This window comes from Mercenaria mercenaria, chromosome 5 (genome assembly GCF_021730395.1).
Source record: "Mercenaria mercenaria strain notata chromosome 5, MADL_Memer_1, whole genome shotgun sequence".
NCBI classification, from domain to species: domain Eukaryota; kingdom Metazoa; phylum Mollusca; class Bivalvia; order Venerida; family Veneridae; genus Mercenaria; species Mercenaria mercenaria.
In genome coordinates this window covers 27,910,469-27,931,454 of record NC_069365.1, presented here as the reverse complement: position 1 = coordinate 27,931,454, position 20,986 = coordinate 27,910,469, and the positions used below count along the sequence as shown (strand labels likewise).

The 20,986-nt window shown below is 35.3% G+C and overlaps 1 protein-coding gene across 10 annotated transcripts in view; it reads left to right on the top strand.

The window, feature by feature from the left end:
• Positions 1 to 6,910, top strand: part of LOC123558240 (nucleolar protein dao-5-like) — a 181,175-nt gene extending 174,265 nt beyond the window's left edge. For 4 of the 10 annotated variants that reach the window (XM_053543015.1, XM_053543017.1, XM_053543018.1 and 1 more), the window contains 2 exons: positions 475 to 715; positions 2,953 to 6,910. In XM_053543015.1, coding sequence (XP_053398990.1) covers positions 475 to 671 — 197 coding nt within the window. In that variant the 3' untranslated portion in view covers positions 672 to 715; positions 2,953 to 6,910. The remainder of the gene's footprint in view (positions 1 to 474; positions 716 to 2,952) is intronic. The other 6 variants (XR_008370927.1, XM_053543020.1, XM_053543021.1 and 3 more) reach the window with 2 other exon arrangements.
• Positions 6,911 to 20,986: the final 14,076 nt, after the last annotated feature.

The following is a 20,986-nucleotide window of genomic DNA, read 5'->3' as shown; positions in this document are numbered from 1 at the left end:
GGAGTGACATCTGTTTCAGCTACTGTAAGAGTTGTGAAACAGATAAACTCATTAATATTTAACATGTCAGCTACCAGCTTTATTGCATTATGAAGGCTGCTAGCTTTGTATATATAGTTGAGCTAACTTCGCTTTTCATTTATTGACAGGCTTTGGGAAATTACCATAGAGGCATACTATATTATGCTAGACTGTGTTATGTATCTGGTACCTTTTCGAGCCATCACTTGAAAGTCTTGTTCGAGTTTTTGCATAAATTTATGTTTATGCCCATAATTGGCTGTAAAACTCTGACAACTAAATTAATAAAAGAAACACATAAGTTCTAACAAGGATGATTACCTTTGTGATGGATATTTTTAGATTTAAAGGACTTTACGATAGCTCGAAATTTACCTTTTACGTAGCAAGGTCACAGTTATTATTGAATATAGCATGAGTTATTGCTAACAAAGCTATGATTCTGTTTGACAGGCTTCGGTGCGGCTATGGTGATTGAGTCCCTCAGTTTGTACTATCATGTACAGTGTTTCCGTTGCTGTGTATGCCGTATGCCGCTAGGTAACGGGTCCGAGGGCACGGACGTTAGAGTACGAGTCAACAAGTTACATTGTAGAAATTGTTACAGTAATGATGAAGGTAGTGTTATAGAATACTGGGGAGTATTCTGACAAGGGAGATAATTCAAGCCATGCCACTTGTTTCCAATGTATAGGTAACCAGTCAGAAATATAGAATGGTTTGATTAGCATGGTTTTCAAATTTTCAGTAAAATTATTTTAATTCATACTCCAAAAATGATATAATGCGGAGATGGTTTTATTATAAAAGTAGCATAAATTATGGTGTAGAAGGTAGTTTTTAGCATTTTTCAAAACATATATTTATAAATCCATATATAAATGATAGATTTTTTTTCAGTTTAGATCAATCTTTACTGAATCATTTTTGCATGGGCACTATTACTAATTAAAATTTTATATATAAAATGTCTGATAATATATCTATATACATGAAAGAATGATTGTTTGAAGGTTTGCATGGTGTATGCTGTGTGGCAGTAACAAGATGCAAAACCAGCTCATGTTTGAAATATGCTTTAGAACCCAGGATCAAAGGTTGTATTGAAATAGGAGTTTAGACAACATCATAAATAATAAATTATTTTTGAAATTGACTAATGGCAAAGGTTTAATTATTACAATGGTCTCTAAATTCAAGTTTGTATCATTGGAACCATGGTCCTAGATTGTAAAACTTGAGTCTTGAAACTAGTCTTCTAATGGAACTTTGCCATTGGTCAATTTCAAATTAAGATAGATAGAATCAGCCAGTCAGATGCTGGATTGAGATAGAATCGACCAATCAGATGCTGGAATTCCAAACTGGTTTCCAAACTCAGTTTTGGACCCAGCTTTAATTACAAAATCCCATTATTGAGAATTTCTAAATGATAAACACCAGAAAGTTTGAATTGAGCTTTTTACTAAGTTTACCTAACTTTTTTTGTGATTCTTTGTTATTTTTCAGGAAGTCGCTTTACTTGAATATTTTTGAAAGATCTTACCAACAAATTTTTACTATGCTATTTAACCGTATCCGGCATTTCTGACAAGTGATTTGCCATATTGTGCCTTAGTAAGAGGTTTAAAAGTAGTAAGAGTTGTCTGCCCATTTCCAAGCATAAGTTCAAAGTTTTCGAAGTAATTAGTACAAAGGTTAATACAGAACTGTCACAGGTCAAACAATTGATTTACCATTCTTTTCCTCAGTGAAAATGTCTGCAAATTTAATAACACCAGCATAAAAGGTACACCATACATGTTTTTATGATTCTGCCTTTACGAACAGTGTAGGTCGTGATCAGCCTGCACACATCAATGCAGTCTGATCAAGGTCTGCATTCATCGCCATTAGTCAGTATCTTTTTGGTAAGTACACCCTTTTGACAGTTAATGGTACTGTCCAAGATGGACAAGTTCATTATAGAAATAAGTAAAATTTAATAATTTCCTGTGATATGTATAATTATTAGGCTATATAGGCTATTACATTCTGTGGTTTTTGTACACTTTTTCTGAACTTACTCCACATTGTCTGGAACTTTTGGTACTTCGTTCTGAACTTTCCATACATTGTTCTGAAAATTCCGTACATTGTTCTGACATTTCAGTACATTGTTCTGAACTTTCCATACATTGTTCTGAACTATCTATTGTCTGGAAGTTTACATACATTGTTCTGAAATTTCTGTACATTGTTCTGAACTGTCCGTACATTGTTCTGAAAATTCCTTACATTGTTCTGAAACTTCAGTACATTGTTCTGAACTTTCCATACATTGTTCTGAACTTTCTGTACATTGTTCTGAACTTTCCATACATTGTTCTGAAATTTCTGTATATTGTTCTGACATTACCTGGAAAGTGTAGAGGCTTGTCAAGAGCTGAACACAAGACTGGAGAAAGTTTCTATCCTGCTAAGTTTGTATGACCTAGTGTGTTGGATTTAAGTTTGGTTTACCTTGCATTAGAAACTGATGGCATGGATTGAGTTTTATTTTCATCTGTAAAGTTCTGTTTGATTTGGATGATATTTTAGTATTGAGAATATATATTTATCATAATATAATTTATTGGTGTTTGGGTGCTGTATATTGCTAGCAGTGTTATAATATTACATTAACTAATCTTACATAACCAAAGATATTATAATCAAAAATATTTAATAAAATAGTAATAGCTAAATAAAAATTTATATCCAAATTTGTTTTTCGAAATAAGTAAATAGTTTTTACAGTATATTTTCTGTAGACTAAAAATTACACGAATATATATATTTCCTTGAATTTTAAAAGCAGGCCAAGGCCTTTACAGGTAATGATGACTTTTATTTAAGATTTTGAAATAAAGCTATATATTGTTATTTAATGATTTGTTTGTCTTTTTTCAGCTGGTTTAAAGTTCAGCAAAGTGTGATAATAAATTCCATAGCAGAAATAGATACCAGACTGTGTTTTAAATGCCAGACTTGTTTTTCTACATTACCCGGAACTATCCAAATTGTTGCATGATCCAAGTGCCACAAAAGACAATTTATATGTACATGAGGCATGTGGAAAAAAAAAAGAGAACATTTAGAGAAATACCTTTAACGTTGATTAGACAATATTACATATCAAAATAGCATTGGATATATTCATATAGCAATAACAGTGTTACTGTAGTAAGGAAATGTTAACATTATATTCATTCATGCATGTATGTTATAGACGACCGCTTTCCCATAATGTTCATTTATTGAATATATATTCTTTTAGGTAAAAAATGTTACAATGCAACTACTGTATAGATAATTGCAAGGTTAGTGAATTGTTGTATAATTTGTTACAAAGTTGATGATGAATGTTTACACATCCGAATATATCTTCACATTATTAACCACATTAACATTTAAAGCAATAATAAATCATGTTGATTTTTTTTTTCATGTGTCTTTTCTGCATTATTATTCAAGTAGACTTCTACATTATTTATGTATTTGCATCTGCAGAACAGAGGTTGATTTGAATCAATATTTAAGTAATTGAAAGAAGATATTCTCATTACTGTTTGATTAACAAATAGCAAATAGTTCGTTGTCTGAACTGGCACATGGTTACACTAGTTTTCCCTATTAAGGAGCACATTGAAAGAAATAAGCTAGTTGTTAACTCAATAACAGTTGAATTTTTCTGATGTTAAGAAAAAAATACATCATGTTGACTGTTTTTTTTCTTAAATATTGAACCTGTATAACATTGGTTTTAGTAGACTAGTGTACTACATGAGAACTAGTGTACTACACCTGAACTAGTGTACTACATTAGAACATTGTACTACACCTGATCTATGTACTATACTGATCTAGTGTACTACATGAGAACTAGGGTACTACACCTGATCTGTGTACTATACTGATCTAGTGTACTACATGAGAACTAGTGTACTGCACCTGATCTGTGTTCTATACTGATCTAGTGCACTACATGAGAACTAGTGTACTACACCTGAACTAGTGTACTACACCTGATCTGTGTACTATACTGATCTAGTGCACTACATGAGAACGAGTGTACTACACCTGATCTGTGTACTATACTGATCTAGTGTACTACATGAGAACAAGTGTACTACACCTGATCTATGTGCTATACTGATCTAGTGTACTACATGAGAACTAGTGTACTGCACCGGATCCAGTCTACAACACCAAAACTAGTGTACTACATCTGAACTAGTGTACTACATGCATCATATTTTGCAAAACATTGACTTGTTGTTGTTGTTCTCGACATTCCAGCATGACATTTATGGTTGTTACATTTTATGTATAAAATTCATCAAGTTGTAGACTTTAGTGCAATGAAGTATATGTGACAGAGAAAGTAAATATATTATACATATTGTTTTTATATACACAAATTATTTGTCATCAAATATGATTTGTAAACTTCTTGTATTTAAGTCAGCTTAAAATTGCTTCAGTGCTTTAATATGTTGCATATATGTAAAATGTTTTTGTTACTGCAGCTTGCATTTTTAGTGGCATTCTTTTGAGAGACCCTTTACAAAAAGTATACCAGTTCTTGTGGAATATATATTAAGCAATATTAAGTCAGCAAAAAGATTTTTCTGTACATATTCATACAGTTATTAGGCAAGATGTTTACCAATGAATACTCCAGATATCTGGACCTGCATTCGTTAAATCCAGTCTCCAAGTTACATTTTAAATTTCAGTCAAATATACCTTGTTATCATATTTTAGTAAAACAGCACAGATTACATGAAACTTTGCATATTACTGATACTTACAAGTTCAGGTTCTGCAAAGTTTCAGCAAAATAGACAAAACTAAAGTGAACTTTATCATTTGACTTTCTTCTGTCAATAATACCCTGATTTTATTTTATTTGTACTTGACTAAAAAGACGTCTTAAGTAAGCAGATTGCTTGGAAACAAGACTCTCAAGGACAACATGGTTCTCAGTGAATAACATATGGCTACTTTATTTAGCTGGCACTAAATAGTATGCTGAATATATTGTACTTTATAAAAGGTGAAATGACTACACTATATTATTATATACACTTGTAACCATGGATACAGAGTAGCTGTATAAAGATATGTATTCTATATGTTAAAAAGGCTCTATAAAGTGTATTGTGATATATCACCCACCCAGCCCCTAACTTTCGCCTCCCATTTGACATTGCTGTCTCTGTTTTTTTATTTGTGTGTCCCATGTTGAATGACGTGTTTTGTATATCTTTCAGTTTATACGTGTATGTATACAGTGTTTTTTTATTCCTATGTCCCATGATGAATGGTGTGTTTTGTATAACTTTCAGTTTATACATGTATGTATATGGTAGTTTTATGATATGTTTGAAATATGTTTGTTCATTTATTATATGATATGAAGTGATCACTGAGGCAATGTGCAATGTGTTTTGAGTAAAGAAAACATAAAGCTCTTACCTCGAAGGTGACAGTTTGATATAGAGGCTTGTATAGCTTCTTGCTTGCTTGCTTGCTTGCTTATAAATTGTTCAGTCACTTTGATCTACATTACAGGTTAACAAATGCATAAATCCTTTCAAGGAAATGAAACGTTCTATTGTTAAGATAGACTGAAATGTCATAGATTTAAAGTTAGTAACATAAAATTTTGAAAAAGAAGGTTGCATTTTACTTTTTTGCAGTTTTTTTTTTCCATTTAACAAGAACAAATTCTGTTTCCAAGAATTTATAATAATCAAACAGTAAAATGAGACAGCTGATATTTTATATTTCACATGTTTGATTGATTCTCCGAGTTTGTCTTGTAGGTTGTAAATGTGTTGCATCCTCATCTTATATCTGTGTATTAAGATGTTCTGGGAGTTCTTGAGTTATATCAGTACTTGACTTCTAAGTGAACTGATAAAAATGAAAGATATTTGAAATTACCAGATATATTTCACTGTGTCCGGAAAAATCATATACAGGTAGTATGATCTGTAATAATTGTGCCCAGACATTTTTGTCAACTCTTTTGTAAAATTTAATAGTAATTTACATATAAAGATATTGAATCATTTCATATACATTTCTATACTTGAGTAGTACAGAAGTAAAGGCAAGTCTGTATGTAATATTTCAGTACTTTTTTACTGTAGTAAAATCATTTCTAAAATTGACTGTTCCATCATTCAGTTTGGGCGGTACCAGTTATTTTTCGAAGGGGTGCTCACTGAAAAATTACTAACTGAATAGCGAACAGTGCAGACCATGATCAGCCTGCACAGACACAGACATCTTGGTCTGCACTGGTCGCAAAGGCAGAATCACTTGCCGCCAGCAGGCTGATCTTGGTCTGCACTGGTCGCAAAGGCAGAATCACTTGCCGCCAGCAGGCTGACCTTGGTCTGCACTGGTCGCAAAGGCAGAATCACTTGCCGCCAGCAGGCTGATCTTGGTCTGCACTGGTCACAAAGGCAGAATCACTTGCCGCCAGCAGGTTAAAGGTTCATCGAGTTGGCATAATGTTTCTGTGGTTTTGTCACGATTTCCAGGAATTAACAAACCCACAAATCCCACAAAAACTTTGAGCTCAGCAATGATTACACATTGTATTTTGAATGAATGGAGATTGTGTATAACATGTTTATATTTGGGCAAACACAAGATACAGGTCTCTGACATGATGTACCGTATTACATGTTTATAGAATGTTATATTGTTGACTGATTAATGCATGTTTTAATAGCAATATATTATGTCTTCGTTTTTGTAAAATACATGTATATAATAATGCAGAATATTTATGTTATAAACAGATAAAACATTCTATTTAAATAATAATAAAGCTTGCTATTATAATAAATACTGTTTACTTGTGTTTTATATATCTTAAGTTTCAGAAATCTGTTCAAGCCAGCTAATTTAATGATATTTAAGGTATTGGGCCCGTAATAGAGTACCTCCTTTTTGAAGAGTATTCAATTCCTACCTTAAACCTACTTTGACTGCAATTTTCAGGGAGGGGGGGGGGGGGGGCGTAGGTTCAAGCCCCACTGGGACCAAATTTTATGCCCCCAGCATCTACTGATGTGGGAGGCATATAGTGATTGTCCTGTCCGTCCGTCCGTTCGTATGAGGTTAACCAAATGGGACCATTTCGTCTAGCGTCAATACCCCTAACTAGAATGACTTGATTCTAATGCAGATGTAACCTGTGACCATTCCTCATCTTCAAACATCACCTGACCTCAGTTTGACCTTGACCTTGAACTTGACCTCGTTTTGGACTTAGGTTGCTTTGTATCGACATGGATGCCAACAGGGGCATATATGGAAGGGGATATCCGCCATTTCACACATTATTGTAATTGGTATTTCAATATGCCAATTCCTTTCCAATGCTGGCAATTCATTTCCCATGTCACTTTTTAATAGTGCATTATCCATATTTGTATGTAAATTGTGATATTGTAATGATAACACGACCTTTATGTTGCAACCATTGAAAACTTATAACTTTTTTTATAATTCAGTCATAAGAATTAATATGTAGATATTTTAATAAAGATGAAGCATTTGATTTGCTTACTATGCCAATAATACGAAAACCATTGAGTTATAATTTATTCACTGGACTTTGTATGCAAATATTAAAATTATAATTAAGAAGTAATTTTGGTAACTTTCTCAGACATCATAAAACAAGGACCTGCTATATAAAATCCTTGATGAAATATTTGATTGGTCCTCATAAGAATGATTGCAAGTTAATACTATTGTTCTGCAAATATTTGTTAATCGGCTAAAACAAGATCAGATAGGGAATTTATGTTGCAATTTTGCCAAAAAAAATGAAGTTTTTCAAATCCTCATTTTTTCAGTCCATGTCATGGTCTAATATACCAGGGACCAAACACCAAAACCTTTTTGACTAGGGCTGTCTGCTATAAAATTTACACGGCAGCAATTATATGAGGGTAGCAGAGTCACGGACACTACAAACACTAGGCATAACAATGTGTAATTTATGGAAAACACTGAAGTAAAGATTCATTTTGACTGTAACTTGCTTAAACAACTACAATTTAGTAAGTTTCACTCGAAAACCACTCGATAGAAGACATCATTGTGTTAATATTTGCATAAGAAGTATGATTATAATAACACAAATTGTTTATTAAACTTTTCAAATTCTTTTATTTTAACAGAACAGCTGACAATGATAGGAAAACTACTTCAGTTCACTAACAGATGCTCAGGACTAAAAGTTTATGAGTTTTGAAAATAAATTGGTTCATTAAGACGTTTTAAAATGTCTACGGACACTACAAAACATGTTACATGATTTGATGATGATTCCAACAATGCTGTTGTAATATACAGAGAAAGTTCTGTAATGACTAACTAAAGTAAGGTTTACACAATCATAAAAATACAACTGATGTGAATGTTTCTTTTTTTATGGCTACATATTTCCAAAACCTGAGTCAAATTTTTTTTTCTCATGGTGTTTCTTAAGTAGAAAATGTATATCTAACCTCTATCCTGGCATAAAATGTATAAAGATTTTGCATAAAAAGCACAATCTTGTAGCCACAAACAAATGCTTAACATTTTAAACATTTTAAATATCATTAACTTGTCTTAAAGAATCACTGTTATAACATCTACGGACACTACAGAAATTCATACTGTGTCTAAACCTTAGTTTCACCATCATTTTAACCTTTTTGTTACAATTTAGTTTAGAAAATTGACTTTCAAACAGCCATACTCGAAAATAACAGTAGAAAAGTATTGAATTATTCACGGCAGCTGCCAATGTTCTTTTGTAATATTTCGATTCCAAGAAATCTTTCAAAGGGAATAGGACACGCACAAGCTCTTAAGTGTTGAATTAAAGAAATAAAACAAAACAATACAAATAATTAAACATGTTAATAATCAAAGTCAGAACAGACATTTAACGACAACAAGGCTAAGCGGTATGTGCGACATTCCACGTATAAACATCTAAGTAAATATCAATCAATCATGTTACAGATACATCTTAGCAAGGGTATGGCTACAAGAGCGAATATTGCTTCATCATTTGTCTCAATAGCTGGAAGCCCCACAGTAGATGATTGTTCTTTAACTGAAATTGAATAAAGTCGACTAAACCCATAATATCATAAACCATAGATATCAGAAATTTTCATTGCATTTACAAAACTAACGTGCATGGTCAATTTCGCTTTCATGTATAAATTACGTATCTGAAACACCGTACAATACAAGGGAGACAACTCCGAAAGTGTTTGCGTTTTTCCAAAGAAAACATGGTTTATCTACCGTTACTTGTTAGGGTGTTTGTTTTTAAGATAAACGCTAGTCATTTTCTAAGAATACTGTCCAGGAAATAGTCCGCTCGCGATATAGTCATGTAGGACATATACTTTTGGAGAATCCTATAAACATCCGGAATAAATCCAGTATACTGTTCATCATGGTTCATAAAGGACATTAATTACTGACAAACACCTTCTTCGCTACGCAGGTCGGTGAGAGTCGACACAGCTGGTCCAAAAATTGTAGCTTCTTTAACTCAACGATATTTTCAATGGATCCCATGTTTAACGCACACAATGTAAAGTCTGTGTTTGTGTTACTTTAATGATTGGACGTGTCTTATTTACAAAATCTGTGAGCTATTTCCAAATGATCAAACTAAGAATAGTTTTTCCACACGTACTTGATACCCGAGTAAAGGCAAAGAAGTGTTTTGTCCCGACATTGGCGGAAAGCATTTCCTCCGCGTTGCAAAAATCAACGCCTCCAATCACCCTGACAGACATATTCTGTTAGGCCTTCACCAACCGGGACTTTTCTACCGGGGGACGTTCCCTGTTAGAGTTCTGCATATGCCTGGGCGGTGCCAGTACGGTCGCCGGAGGGTTCGGAACAGAATCTATACTGTCACCGCCCAAGAGCCATCCGGGTCCCTTCCGGTAGTCAAACGATGTTCTGGTCATAAGCAACTATCCGGTCGCAGTTGAATTATATCATTCATAGAGTTCTTCCCTAAACTCTTCCCAGGTGTCACGGTATAGGACTTGAATATCAAAACGGGGAGAAAATATGTAGGCGGCCGTGTAGCTCATTCGGTAGAGCATCGGAGCAGTCCCGGTCTGGCTGCACATTTTTCTCACCGTGTAATATTTCGCACCCAACGTGGGAATGTGACGGCATTAGCCTACACTGGTTAGTCTCCGACGCCAATAATTGCTTTTATTACATGACTGTATTCTATTGTTTCTCTGATTGGCTGAAAACGGTTTGAAAAGTAATGAGTACATATCATATCAACTTATCTTGGGTTATAAATAGTACGAAAATAAAAATAGATCGAAGCAGGTGCTTGGAAAACCAATATCAACCTGATTTGGTCTAAATTTATTCCTTATTTCTTTATTAAAGTTACAGTTGTAATAACAAGACTAACTTTACATTTATTCATGTAATAAAACAATTATTGACTTTTTCATAGGTTGATATCAAGATTTATCAACCCTCAAAAAGTTATAGTTACCTCGCCTTCGGCTCGGTGAATATAACTCTTTTCGGGTTGATAAATCCTGATATCAACCTATGAAAAAGTCGATAATTGTATAATATATCATGTACTCGCTGAAATTCGAGGACGAATTTCAAAATTGTGGGGGAATATGTCACGGTATATAACTTGAATATTAAAAGTGGGAGAAAATGTGTAGGCGGCCGGGTAACTCAATTAATAAAGCATCGGTACCGAGGTCCCGGGTTCGGCAGTCCGCCATTTGCGACTGTGGTTTAACATAGCTTGATTACATAACAATGCACTATATGGACAAGATTACTTGCAGAGCGGACGCAGTGGCAAATGGTAACACTGTCTGACTACGAAACCTGGGGTCTAGAGTTCAAGCTCCACTCCTCCAACTACAAATTTCTAGCCAGTGATTGGGATAAGAGTCACGTGTGCTTTACATCTGACACGCTAAAGAACCAGGGAAGCTTCTGGAATTGGAGCGTCTTCTGTATCTTTCACTATCCTCCCACGTCTTCTGGAGGAATCGCCCATACGGGTTATCGGTGGCGACTATAAATAAGCTTACTTACGAACAAACAAGATTACTTAGAATGTACCGACCTAAGACAACTGCGGCGTTCCATAGTGTGAAATTATACATTGTCCATCGTCTTGCCATACCTATGAAGGTATGATTGACAAGGAAATATTTTCAACCCGTGTAATCGAAAATTGTGTTCAACATCTGTATTTTGTGACCCTTCATGCGCGGATCCAGCCAGTTTTCTCAGAGGGGGTCCGATCGATCGACCCATACTATGACAAACATGTCACCGCCGCACCCGTCCGCGCCGACCTGTCTTAACAAATCGATTATTTGTTAGCCGCTTACAGTACATGGTTGTCAATAATATTTTTTTTAACAGGCTACAATAGAAAAGAAGCTGACCAGGAAGGGGGGTCAGCGCTTCATTTCCTGCATTCTGGAGCATTTTAGGAGCATTAAGAACACTTTTTTTCCCACTGCAATTCTACATTAAATATACCCCTTATGTTCCCATTTTTATGAGCTCACCTGTTAAATTTGGAAAAAATGATAAAATTAGGTTTCCTTTAAGGTAAAATTCTTTGTGTCTTTGAGATTGTATGAAGCAGCAGCCACATACACTTTGAATGCGGTCCTAATGATGCCTTTTGAAAAAAAACATCATTTTCTTTCCCTTCTTCTCTCTCTTTCCTATTTTTAGGACCCCCCCCCCCCCCCCCCCCCCCCCCCCCCCCCCACGTCTATATCCGCGCATGCCCTTTAAAATGTAAAAGATTTTTATGACCACATGTTTCGATTTCACATCGTTCTTAATTTATTTTCATAAACAAATACATTGATTCAGTAATTGTTGCCTAAGTAGGTGTGTATGTTAAATTATGTGTAAGGTGTGTAACAATAACCGGTTATGCCACCTTACTTTGACATATTCATTGGGTGCATTGTAATAAAGGATTAATGGCTATTGTTGCAATGTATACATTCTTCCAACACCCGTAAATTGCGTGCAAAATGTCGTATTCACCTACATGTATCTGTTCCGCGAATTATGTTTGATCCGCGTGTCTACACTCTACGAACATCTGCATTACCCTGCTTCTTCTTGCACTATTTTTGCATTTAAGTAAGATTTAGAACATTTGAGCCGCACAATGAGAGATCTGCGACCAGCATGGTCGCTGACGGTTTCTCTAATTGAAAGCGAACAGCATCTGGATCCGTGCTGGTCGCAAATGAAGTATGTTGGTTTTCTCATGATGCGGCTCATTTATGCTTTAATCAGGAGTTCATTTTCCTTGACTTACCAATATAGTTTCGCAAGCTCTTTTATGCAAAGTTCAACAGACATCGTATTTTCCCTGTATCATATTATATTCAATCTGTTCCTGAGCAAACAATTTTGACTGTTAACTGGCACGTAAATACAATGTGTTTGTTTATCTATTCGTTTTTTTTTTTCACGCTAACTTGTATATATTGACAATCTTCTAGTACTTTCTGGGAAGAAGATACACTTTATATCATAGTTCAAGGTACTTTGATCTATGAAAATAATCTGCAACTGTAAAGACCCTCATTTAAAAAAAAAAAACTGCGATAGAAGTCTGACGATTGGGTGCGCACAACAATAAAGTAAATGCCGATAATGGAAATATAGAATGTCAAAAATGAAATGCCATGCCTTGGCGCGAAAAAAATAATGGCGGATTCAAGTAGTGACAGTCCTCTGTTGTTGTTTTTGTTTTTCTCTGTAGAGCTATTTTTTCCTTATTTTCTTTGCAATGTTCTACATAAATCACTTGACGGATCTACGAATAACTTGTAGGTAGCATTTTTATAATGAAATAATTACATGACAGAATTTGTCATGGAAACTTAGACCATACAACAACACTACATATTGGGTCTCATTTTTAGCTGATTTTGCAGTTTGTTAGACTGAAAATATTTTTCTTGCATCGAACATGACACCCACTTTCTTTTTGATTTTTATTCAGCACTGACAATATTCTTAAAGAAAATATAAGTTACAGACATTTAAAAATGGGTCCTCCTGTGTGCTGCAGCTGTTGGAACTGAAGGATGTGATCTGCGCTGCGCTGCGAGCCAAGAGAATCAAAATCCATGACATCAACGACGGAGGACAAGATACATATAATACGTCAGTTAAGGTGTCTCTATAAAATTTAAACTTGACACTGCATAGGAAGAGTGATTGCTTTTTAGCTCATCTGACTTTTTGAAAAAAAAATGATGAGTTATTGTCATCACTTGATCGGCGTCGGCGTCGGTGTCGGCGTTGCCTTGTTAAGTTTTATGTTTAGGTCAGCTTTGCTCCTAAACTATCAAAGCTATTGCTTTGAGACTTGCAACACTTGTTCACCATCATAAGCTGACCCTGTACAGCAAGAAACAACTCCATCCTGCTTTTTGCAAAAATTATTGCCCCTTTTGGACTTAGAAAATCCGTTTTCTTGGTTGAGTATTATGTTTTAGTCAGCTTTTCTACTAAACTATCAAAGCTATTGCTTTAAAACTTGCAACAGTTTTTCACCATCATAAGCGGACGCTGTACATCAAAAACATAATTCTATCCTTCTTTTTGCAAGAATGATGGACATTTTTAGACTTAGAAAATCATGGGTAGGACAATATTTCTATTATACAAAAAAATCAGATGAGCGTCAGCACCCGCAAGGCGGTGCTCTTGTTATTGATGCAACAAAAAGACCCGTGGTCAAACACTGGTCAGCATCCAGGGTGCAGCCTGTAGATGTTATTTTTACTATGCGTTTTTTTTCTAATTCAACACTAAGACTGTTATTTTTTAGATGTTACCGACAGGCAAACCATAGCCAAGACCATATATGTTTATTCAAACATTCAGAGGCAGACTATTCTCTGAGGTCTTAAAAGTTTACCAAATAATTCCACGGCCTAACCTGATGAAATTTGTATTAGCGGCATACATAACTCACCTTAAAGTCTTAACAAATAGTTGGGCCTGAACTGGTATAAGTGAGAAAATCAAGTGTTCAATAAAACAAACGAGACCAAAACCACCTCACTAGGGACAAAAACGATCTAAAACAAACTTAGGAAACTGAATAAAACAAATGACATGGAAACATGATGTCATTTGTTTTATTCAGTTTCTTAAGTTGTCATGTCATATCTGGTCTGCGTTACGGTTAAAGTGTTATCATTGCGTAGCAGGTGGTGTCTAGTGAATTCATAAGATATATGCAGTGTAGCGCAAGGTGTTGATCACGTGACCTTTTCTATTGGTGAACTCGTGTTCATTCAGCAAGTAGCTGCAGAAAAGACGAAGGTGTGTCAATTTTTTAGCCATTGCAGGTACAAGGTCGAAGACAAAACGAAGAAAAGGAAAGGTAAATAAGTGAAATATGGCTAGGTCAATTAAGCAAAGCTTCAGTTTAACGGTGTTTAATGTTTAGAGTTTCTACTTTGTAAATTTGATGAGGTTTTTCAGGTAAATTTCATTTGCTCATCTCTTCCTGACAAAATGCCCGCCTTTGTTGTCAACCTAAGAAGTCTTATTGGTTTGCTAGACTTGGAACCAGTTTCCGGTATAATCCATTGTCATTTGCTAAGTCTGAATCAGGTAGTGCCAGACATTGTCCCAACCCGTGACCTGTCCACCCCAGTGTGGTATGGTTACCAGGCTGGTAACATTGACCGATCGGGCTTATGACACAAAAAGTAATATTTCTTGAAAAATATTAAGCATAACAAATGATACAAATTAGAATAAAAATAACTTGGTTGCCTTCTGTTTTGGTAGAATTATTTCCCCTTTTCAGATTTTTATGACGCATAATCTTTGAAGTCCAAAAAAACAATGTTCTAATGCTAAGTTTAAAACAAAAAAGTGTTAAATGGCTTTCTAATGCTCTAAATTATTGCGCTAGTACATGAATGTAAGCATTTTACTCTGCTTTCACTTACAACATTATAGAGAAATGTTAGTCCTAAAAAAATTGCTCATACATCTGCACTAGAAACAAAGTATTTACCCTAAATATATAGAATAAAGGTATTGGCGCACAAGTTTGGAGCACTAGAAAGCCATTGAACCCTTTACTGTTTTAAACATTGCATTAAAAAACATAATATTTTTGGACTTCAAAAATTATGCATCATAAAAATCTGAAAAAGGGAAGTAATTCTAACTAAACTGAAGGCAACAAAGTTATTTCTATCTTGATAATCATTATATGTAATGCTTAATAAATGGACCAAGTTTGAAAGAAATATCTCCATTAATTGTTGAGAAATATTACTTTTTGTGTCATAAGCCCGATCGGGCAATGTTACCAGCCTGGTTACCACTCATTGCAGAGCTTGTCCCAGTCGTTATTTTGATATGCATGGAATTATGCCTGTTTTAACTGTATTTTTCAAAGAATTAGTACTATTGTCCAAAGCCTCCTGTAAGCTGGTATCTCAGTTCCTACTAATTGGAATGGATTGAAACTTCACACACTTCCCAACTGTGATGATCTGACATGTATTATGTTAAATTTCCATAACTATACTCTGCATTTTTACAAAATTATTCTGCTGTTCAACTTTGCAAATTTTAATCGAGTTAGGTTTTGTATGTAAGCTGCTATATTTCATAACCCCAAGAATGGGAGTTGATTGAAATTTCTCATATCCTTTGCACAAGTTCAATAACTTTTCCATTGCATTTTTACAAATTATGCCCCTTGTTTGACAATGCAATATTTGGCTTAAATGAAAGCTAATATCTTGGTACCAACTGATGGGAATGAAGTGAAACTTCACACACTTGTCAACTATGATGATCTGACATGCTTTGCACAGGTTTCTATTGACTCTACTTTCCATTTTTAAAAGATATGCACCTTTTTAACACAGGCACAGGTCCAGTGATTTTTTGTTTCATATAAAATAATCCCTTTTTCACACAAATATAAGATCTACATTTTACATGTTAGTCAAATGAAAAAAAAAATTGCTGACAAGAAAACCAGTCACAGTATCATATACATTGACTGATACTGTGACCGGATTTTTTGTCGTCATTTCTTGTTGTACCCCCCGACAACAAAGTTGTAAGGGGGGTATACTGGTTTCAGGTTGTCTGTCTGTCTGTCTGTCTGTCTGTCCGTCTGGTCTTCTGTCCGTAGATACAATCTTGTGCGCACCATCTCTCCTTATCCCCTTGACAGAATTTAATGAAACTTCACACAAGTGTTCAGTACCAACAGTAGTTGTGCATGGGGCATGTTTGGTTCTTTTAGAAAAACAATTTGCAGAGTTATGGGACTTTGTTTTTTTGTTACTATACTATATACATAGACACAATCTTGTGCGCACCATCTCTCCTCATCCCCTTGACACAATTTAATGAAACTTCACACAAGTGATCAGTACCAACAGTAGTTGTGCATGGGGCATGTTAGGTTCTTTTAGAAAAAAAATTTGCAGAGTTATGGGACTTTGTTTTTTTTGTTACTATACTATATACATAGACACAATCTTGTGCACACCATCTCTCCTCATCCCCTTGACACAATTTAATGAAACTTCACACAAGTGATCAGTAACAACAGTGGTTGTGCATGGGGCATGTTAGGTTCTTTCAGAAAAAAAATTGGCAGAGTTATGGGACTTTGTTTTTTTGTTACTATACTATATATATAGACACAATCTTGTGCGCACCATCTCTCCTCATCCCCTTGACACAATTTAATGAAACTTCACACAAGTGATCAGTAACAACAGTGGTTGTGCATGGGGCATGTTAGGTTCTTTCAGCGACAAAAATTGCAGAATTATGGGACTTTGTTTCTTGTTAACATACTATGTACATACAGTCTGCATATGCAATCTTGTGCGTGCCTAATCTACCAAACCCTTGCACACAATTTAATGAAACTTCACACAAGTGATCAGTACCAACCCTAGTTGTGCATGGTGCATGTTACATTCTTTTAGATAAATATTCTGCATAGTTATGGGACTTTGTTTTTTGTTACTATACTGTTTACATACAGTCTATATACACACAGTCCACATAATTATGCAGTCTTTTGTGTGTCAAATTGCAAAGTACTTTGTCAGTGCATGAGGGGGGTACATTCATCACCTTTAGTGATAGCTCTAGTTTTTATTTGACCAACAAATAAAAAGTATATTTGTGTGAAAAAGGGATTTTTTTTATATAAAACAAAAAATCACTGGACCAGTGCCTTTTTTATATGCCCGAAGGGACGTATTATGTTATGACGCTGGTGTGCGTCTGTCCGTTAGCAATTTCGTGTCCGCTCTGTAACTCTTGAACCCCTTGAAGGATTTCAAGGAAACTTTACACAATTGTTCACCACACCGAGACGATGTGCAGAGCGCATGTTCCGGATGACTTGCTTCAAGGTCAAGGTCACACTTAGGAGTCAAAGGTCATATCAGTTTGTTTCGTGTCCGCTCTGTAACTCTTGAACCCCTTGAAGGATTTCAAAGAAACTTGACACAAATGTTCACCACACCAAGACGATGTGCAGAGCGCATGTTCCGGATGACTTGCTTCAAGGTCAAGGTCACACTTAGGGGTCAAAAGTCATATCAGTTTGTTTCGTGTCCGCTATGTAACTCTTGAACTGCTGGAAGGATTTCAAAGAAACTTGGCAGAAATGTTCGCCACATTGTAACGATGTGCAGAGCACATGTTCCGGATGACTCGCTTCAAGGTCAAGGTCACACTTAAGGGTCAAAGGTCATATATGACTTTGCTTTGTGTATATTGCTCTGCATTGCAGTGGTCTTGTTTTTATTTGGCAGATCTCTTTTTTGTACTTACAGTAATTTTTTTTTTTGGAATTACTTCCCTTTTATGTTACTATAAATAGCTTATTTTGAAACTTTTTTATTATTGGCCGTAGGAAAAAACCGAGACCACTTTTCTGTGGTACAACATGGATGGTACCTCCAATTTTAAGGTGTATTTTTACATACCTATACCTGATAAGGATTTTTTTGTAGACTTTGATTATTTTTTTTTTGTGGACTTAGATTTGTTTTTTGAAGTTTTCCTTTTGTTGTTCCAGTCCTTTGGGGCTACAACAGTCAATTTCATAAAACTTTACTCCAATCCTATGATGTAAGCCTTCGGGCGTATATTGCCCCGCATGGCGGCGCTCTTGTTTTTAAGAGTTAGCAATTTGAGGTTTTTGCATGTAAACTGTTATTTCAATACCAAGTAATGGGAATCACCGTCTCCTGTACCCTGTAATGATCTGACATGCTTCACACAGGTTCCATAACTCTACTTTGCATTTTTACAAAATTTGCACCTTTTTGGAGTTAGCAATTTGAGGTCAAGTTCTTGTATGTACCTGGTAAACTGTTATCTCAATACCAAGTAATGGGAATCCCTGTCTCCTGTCCATTGTAATGAACTGACGTGCTTCGCACAGGTTCCATAATTCCACTTTGCATTTTGTGATCACCATGTGTCCGTCATCGTCCCTCCGTCGGCGTCAACAATTTGACAGTTAACACTCTTAGAGGTCACAATTTTATTGAAACTTGGTCAGAATGTAACTCTTAATAAAATCTTGGACGAGTTCGATATTGGTTCATCTAGAGTCAAAAACTAGGTCACCAGGTCAAATCAAAGGAAAAGCTTGATAACACTCTAGAGATCACAATTTTGGCTCAATCTTAATGAAACTTGGTCAGAATGTTACTCTTAATAAAATCTTGGACAAGATCAATATTGGGTCATCTAGGATCGAAAACTAGGTCACCCGGTCAAATCTAAGGAAAAAGTTGTTAACACTCTAAAGGCCACTTTTATAACTGTATCTTCATGAAACTTGGTCAGAATGTTGATCTTGATGATTTTTAGCTCATCTGATTTTTTGAAAAAAAATTATGAGTTGTTGTCATCACTTGAGCGGTTGTCGGCGTCGGCGTCAGCGTTGCCTGGTTAAGTTTTATGTTTAGGTCAACTTTTCTCCTAAACTATCAAAGCTATTGCTTTGAAACTTGGAATACTTGTTCACCATCATAAGCTGACCCTGTATAGCAAGAAACATAACTCCATCCTGCTTTTTGCAAGATTTATGGCCCCTTTTGGACTTAGAAAATATCAGATTTCTTGGTTAAGTTTTATGTTTAGGTCAACTTTTCTCCTAAACTATCAAAGCTATTGCTTTGAAACTTGGAATACTTGTTCACCATCATAAGCAGACCCTGTACATCAAGAAACATAATTCCATCCTGCTTTTTGCAAGAAGTATTGCCCCTTTTGGACTTAGAAAATCAGTTTTCTTGGTTAAGTTTTATGTTTAGGTCAGCTTTTCTCCTAAACTATCAAAGCTATTGCTTTAAAACTTGCAACAGTTTTTCACCATCATAAGCTGACCCTGTACAGCAAGAAACATAACTCCATCCTGCTTTTTGCAAGATTTATGGCCCCTTTTGGACTTAGAAAATATCAGATTTCTTGGTTAAGCTTTATGTTTAGGTCATTTTTTTCTCTTAAACTATCAAAGCTATTGCTTTGAAACTTGCAACACTTGTTCACCATCATAAGCTGACCCTGTACAGCAAGCAACATAACTCCATCCTGCTTTTTGCAATAATTATTGCCCCTTTTGGACTTAGAAAATCATTTTCTTGGTTGAGTATTATGTTTAAGTCAACTTTTCTCATAAACTATCAAAGCTATTGCTTTAAAACTTGCAACAGTTTTTCACCATCATAAGCTGACACTATAAATCAAGAAACATAACTCCATCCTGCTTTTTGCAAGAATGATGGCCCTTTTTAGACTTAGAAAATCATGGATAGGACAATATTTCTATTATACAAAAAAAATCAGATGAGCGTCAGCACCCGCAAGGCGGTGCTCTTGTTAGGTCAAGTTTTAATCTGGGTCATGTGGATTAAAATACTAGGTCACCAGGTCAAATCAAATGGAAAAATTGTAAACACTAGACGCCACATTTGTGACTGTATCTTCATGAAACTTGGTTAGAATGTTAATCTTGATGATCTTTAGGTAAAGTTTAAATCTGGGTCAGGTGGGGTCAAAAACTAGGTCACCTAGTCAAATCAAAGGAAAAGCTACTGAACACTCTAAAGGCCACATTCATGGCCATATCTTAATGAAACTTGGTCAGTATGTTAATCTTAATTATTTTTTGGTCAAGTTCAAATCTAGGTCAAGTGGAGTCAGAAATAGGTCACCAGGTCAGATCAAAGGTAAAGCTTGTTAACACTCTAGAGGCCACATTTATGACTATATCTTAATGAAACTTAGAATGTTAACCTTGATGATCTTTAGGTCAAGTTGGAATCTGGGTTATGTGTGGTTAAAAACTAGGTCACCAGGTCAGATCAAAGGAAAAGCTAGTTAACAGTCTAGAGGCCACATTTATGACCATATCTTAATGAAACTTGGTCAGAATGTTAATCTTGAAGATCTTTAGTTAAGTTTCAATCCGGGTCAGGAAGGGTCAAAACTAGGTCACCAGGTCAAATCAGAGGTAAAGCTTTAACACTCTAGAGATCTAATTTTAAGTTTGAAACTCACGGGAATTTATCAGAATGTTTGTCTTGATGACCTCTAGGTCAGGTTCCAATCTGGGTTATGTTGGGTCAAAAACTAGGTCAAAGGTAAAGCTTGTTAACAAACTAGATATATTCTACTCACCCTAGCGTTGGTGTTGGTGTCACACCTTGGTTAAGTTTCTGCATGCAAGTACATACAGCAATCATTTAAAGGCATATAACTTTGAAACTTATTTTTTCTTTTTCTAGGTCAATTACCAACCTCATTGGGTCAA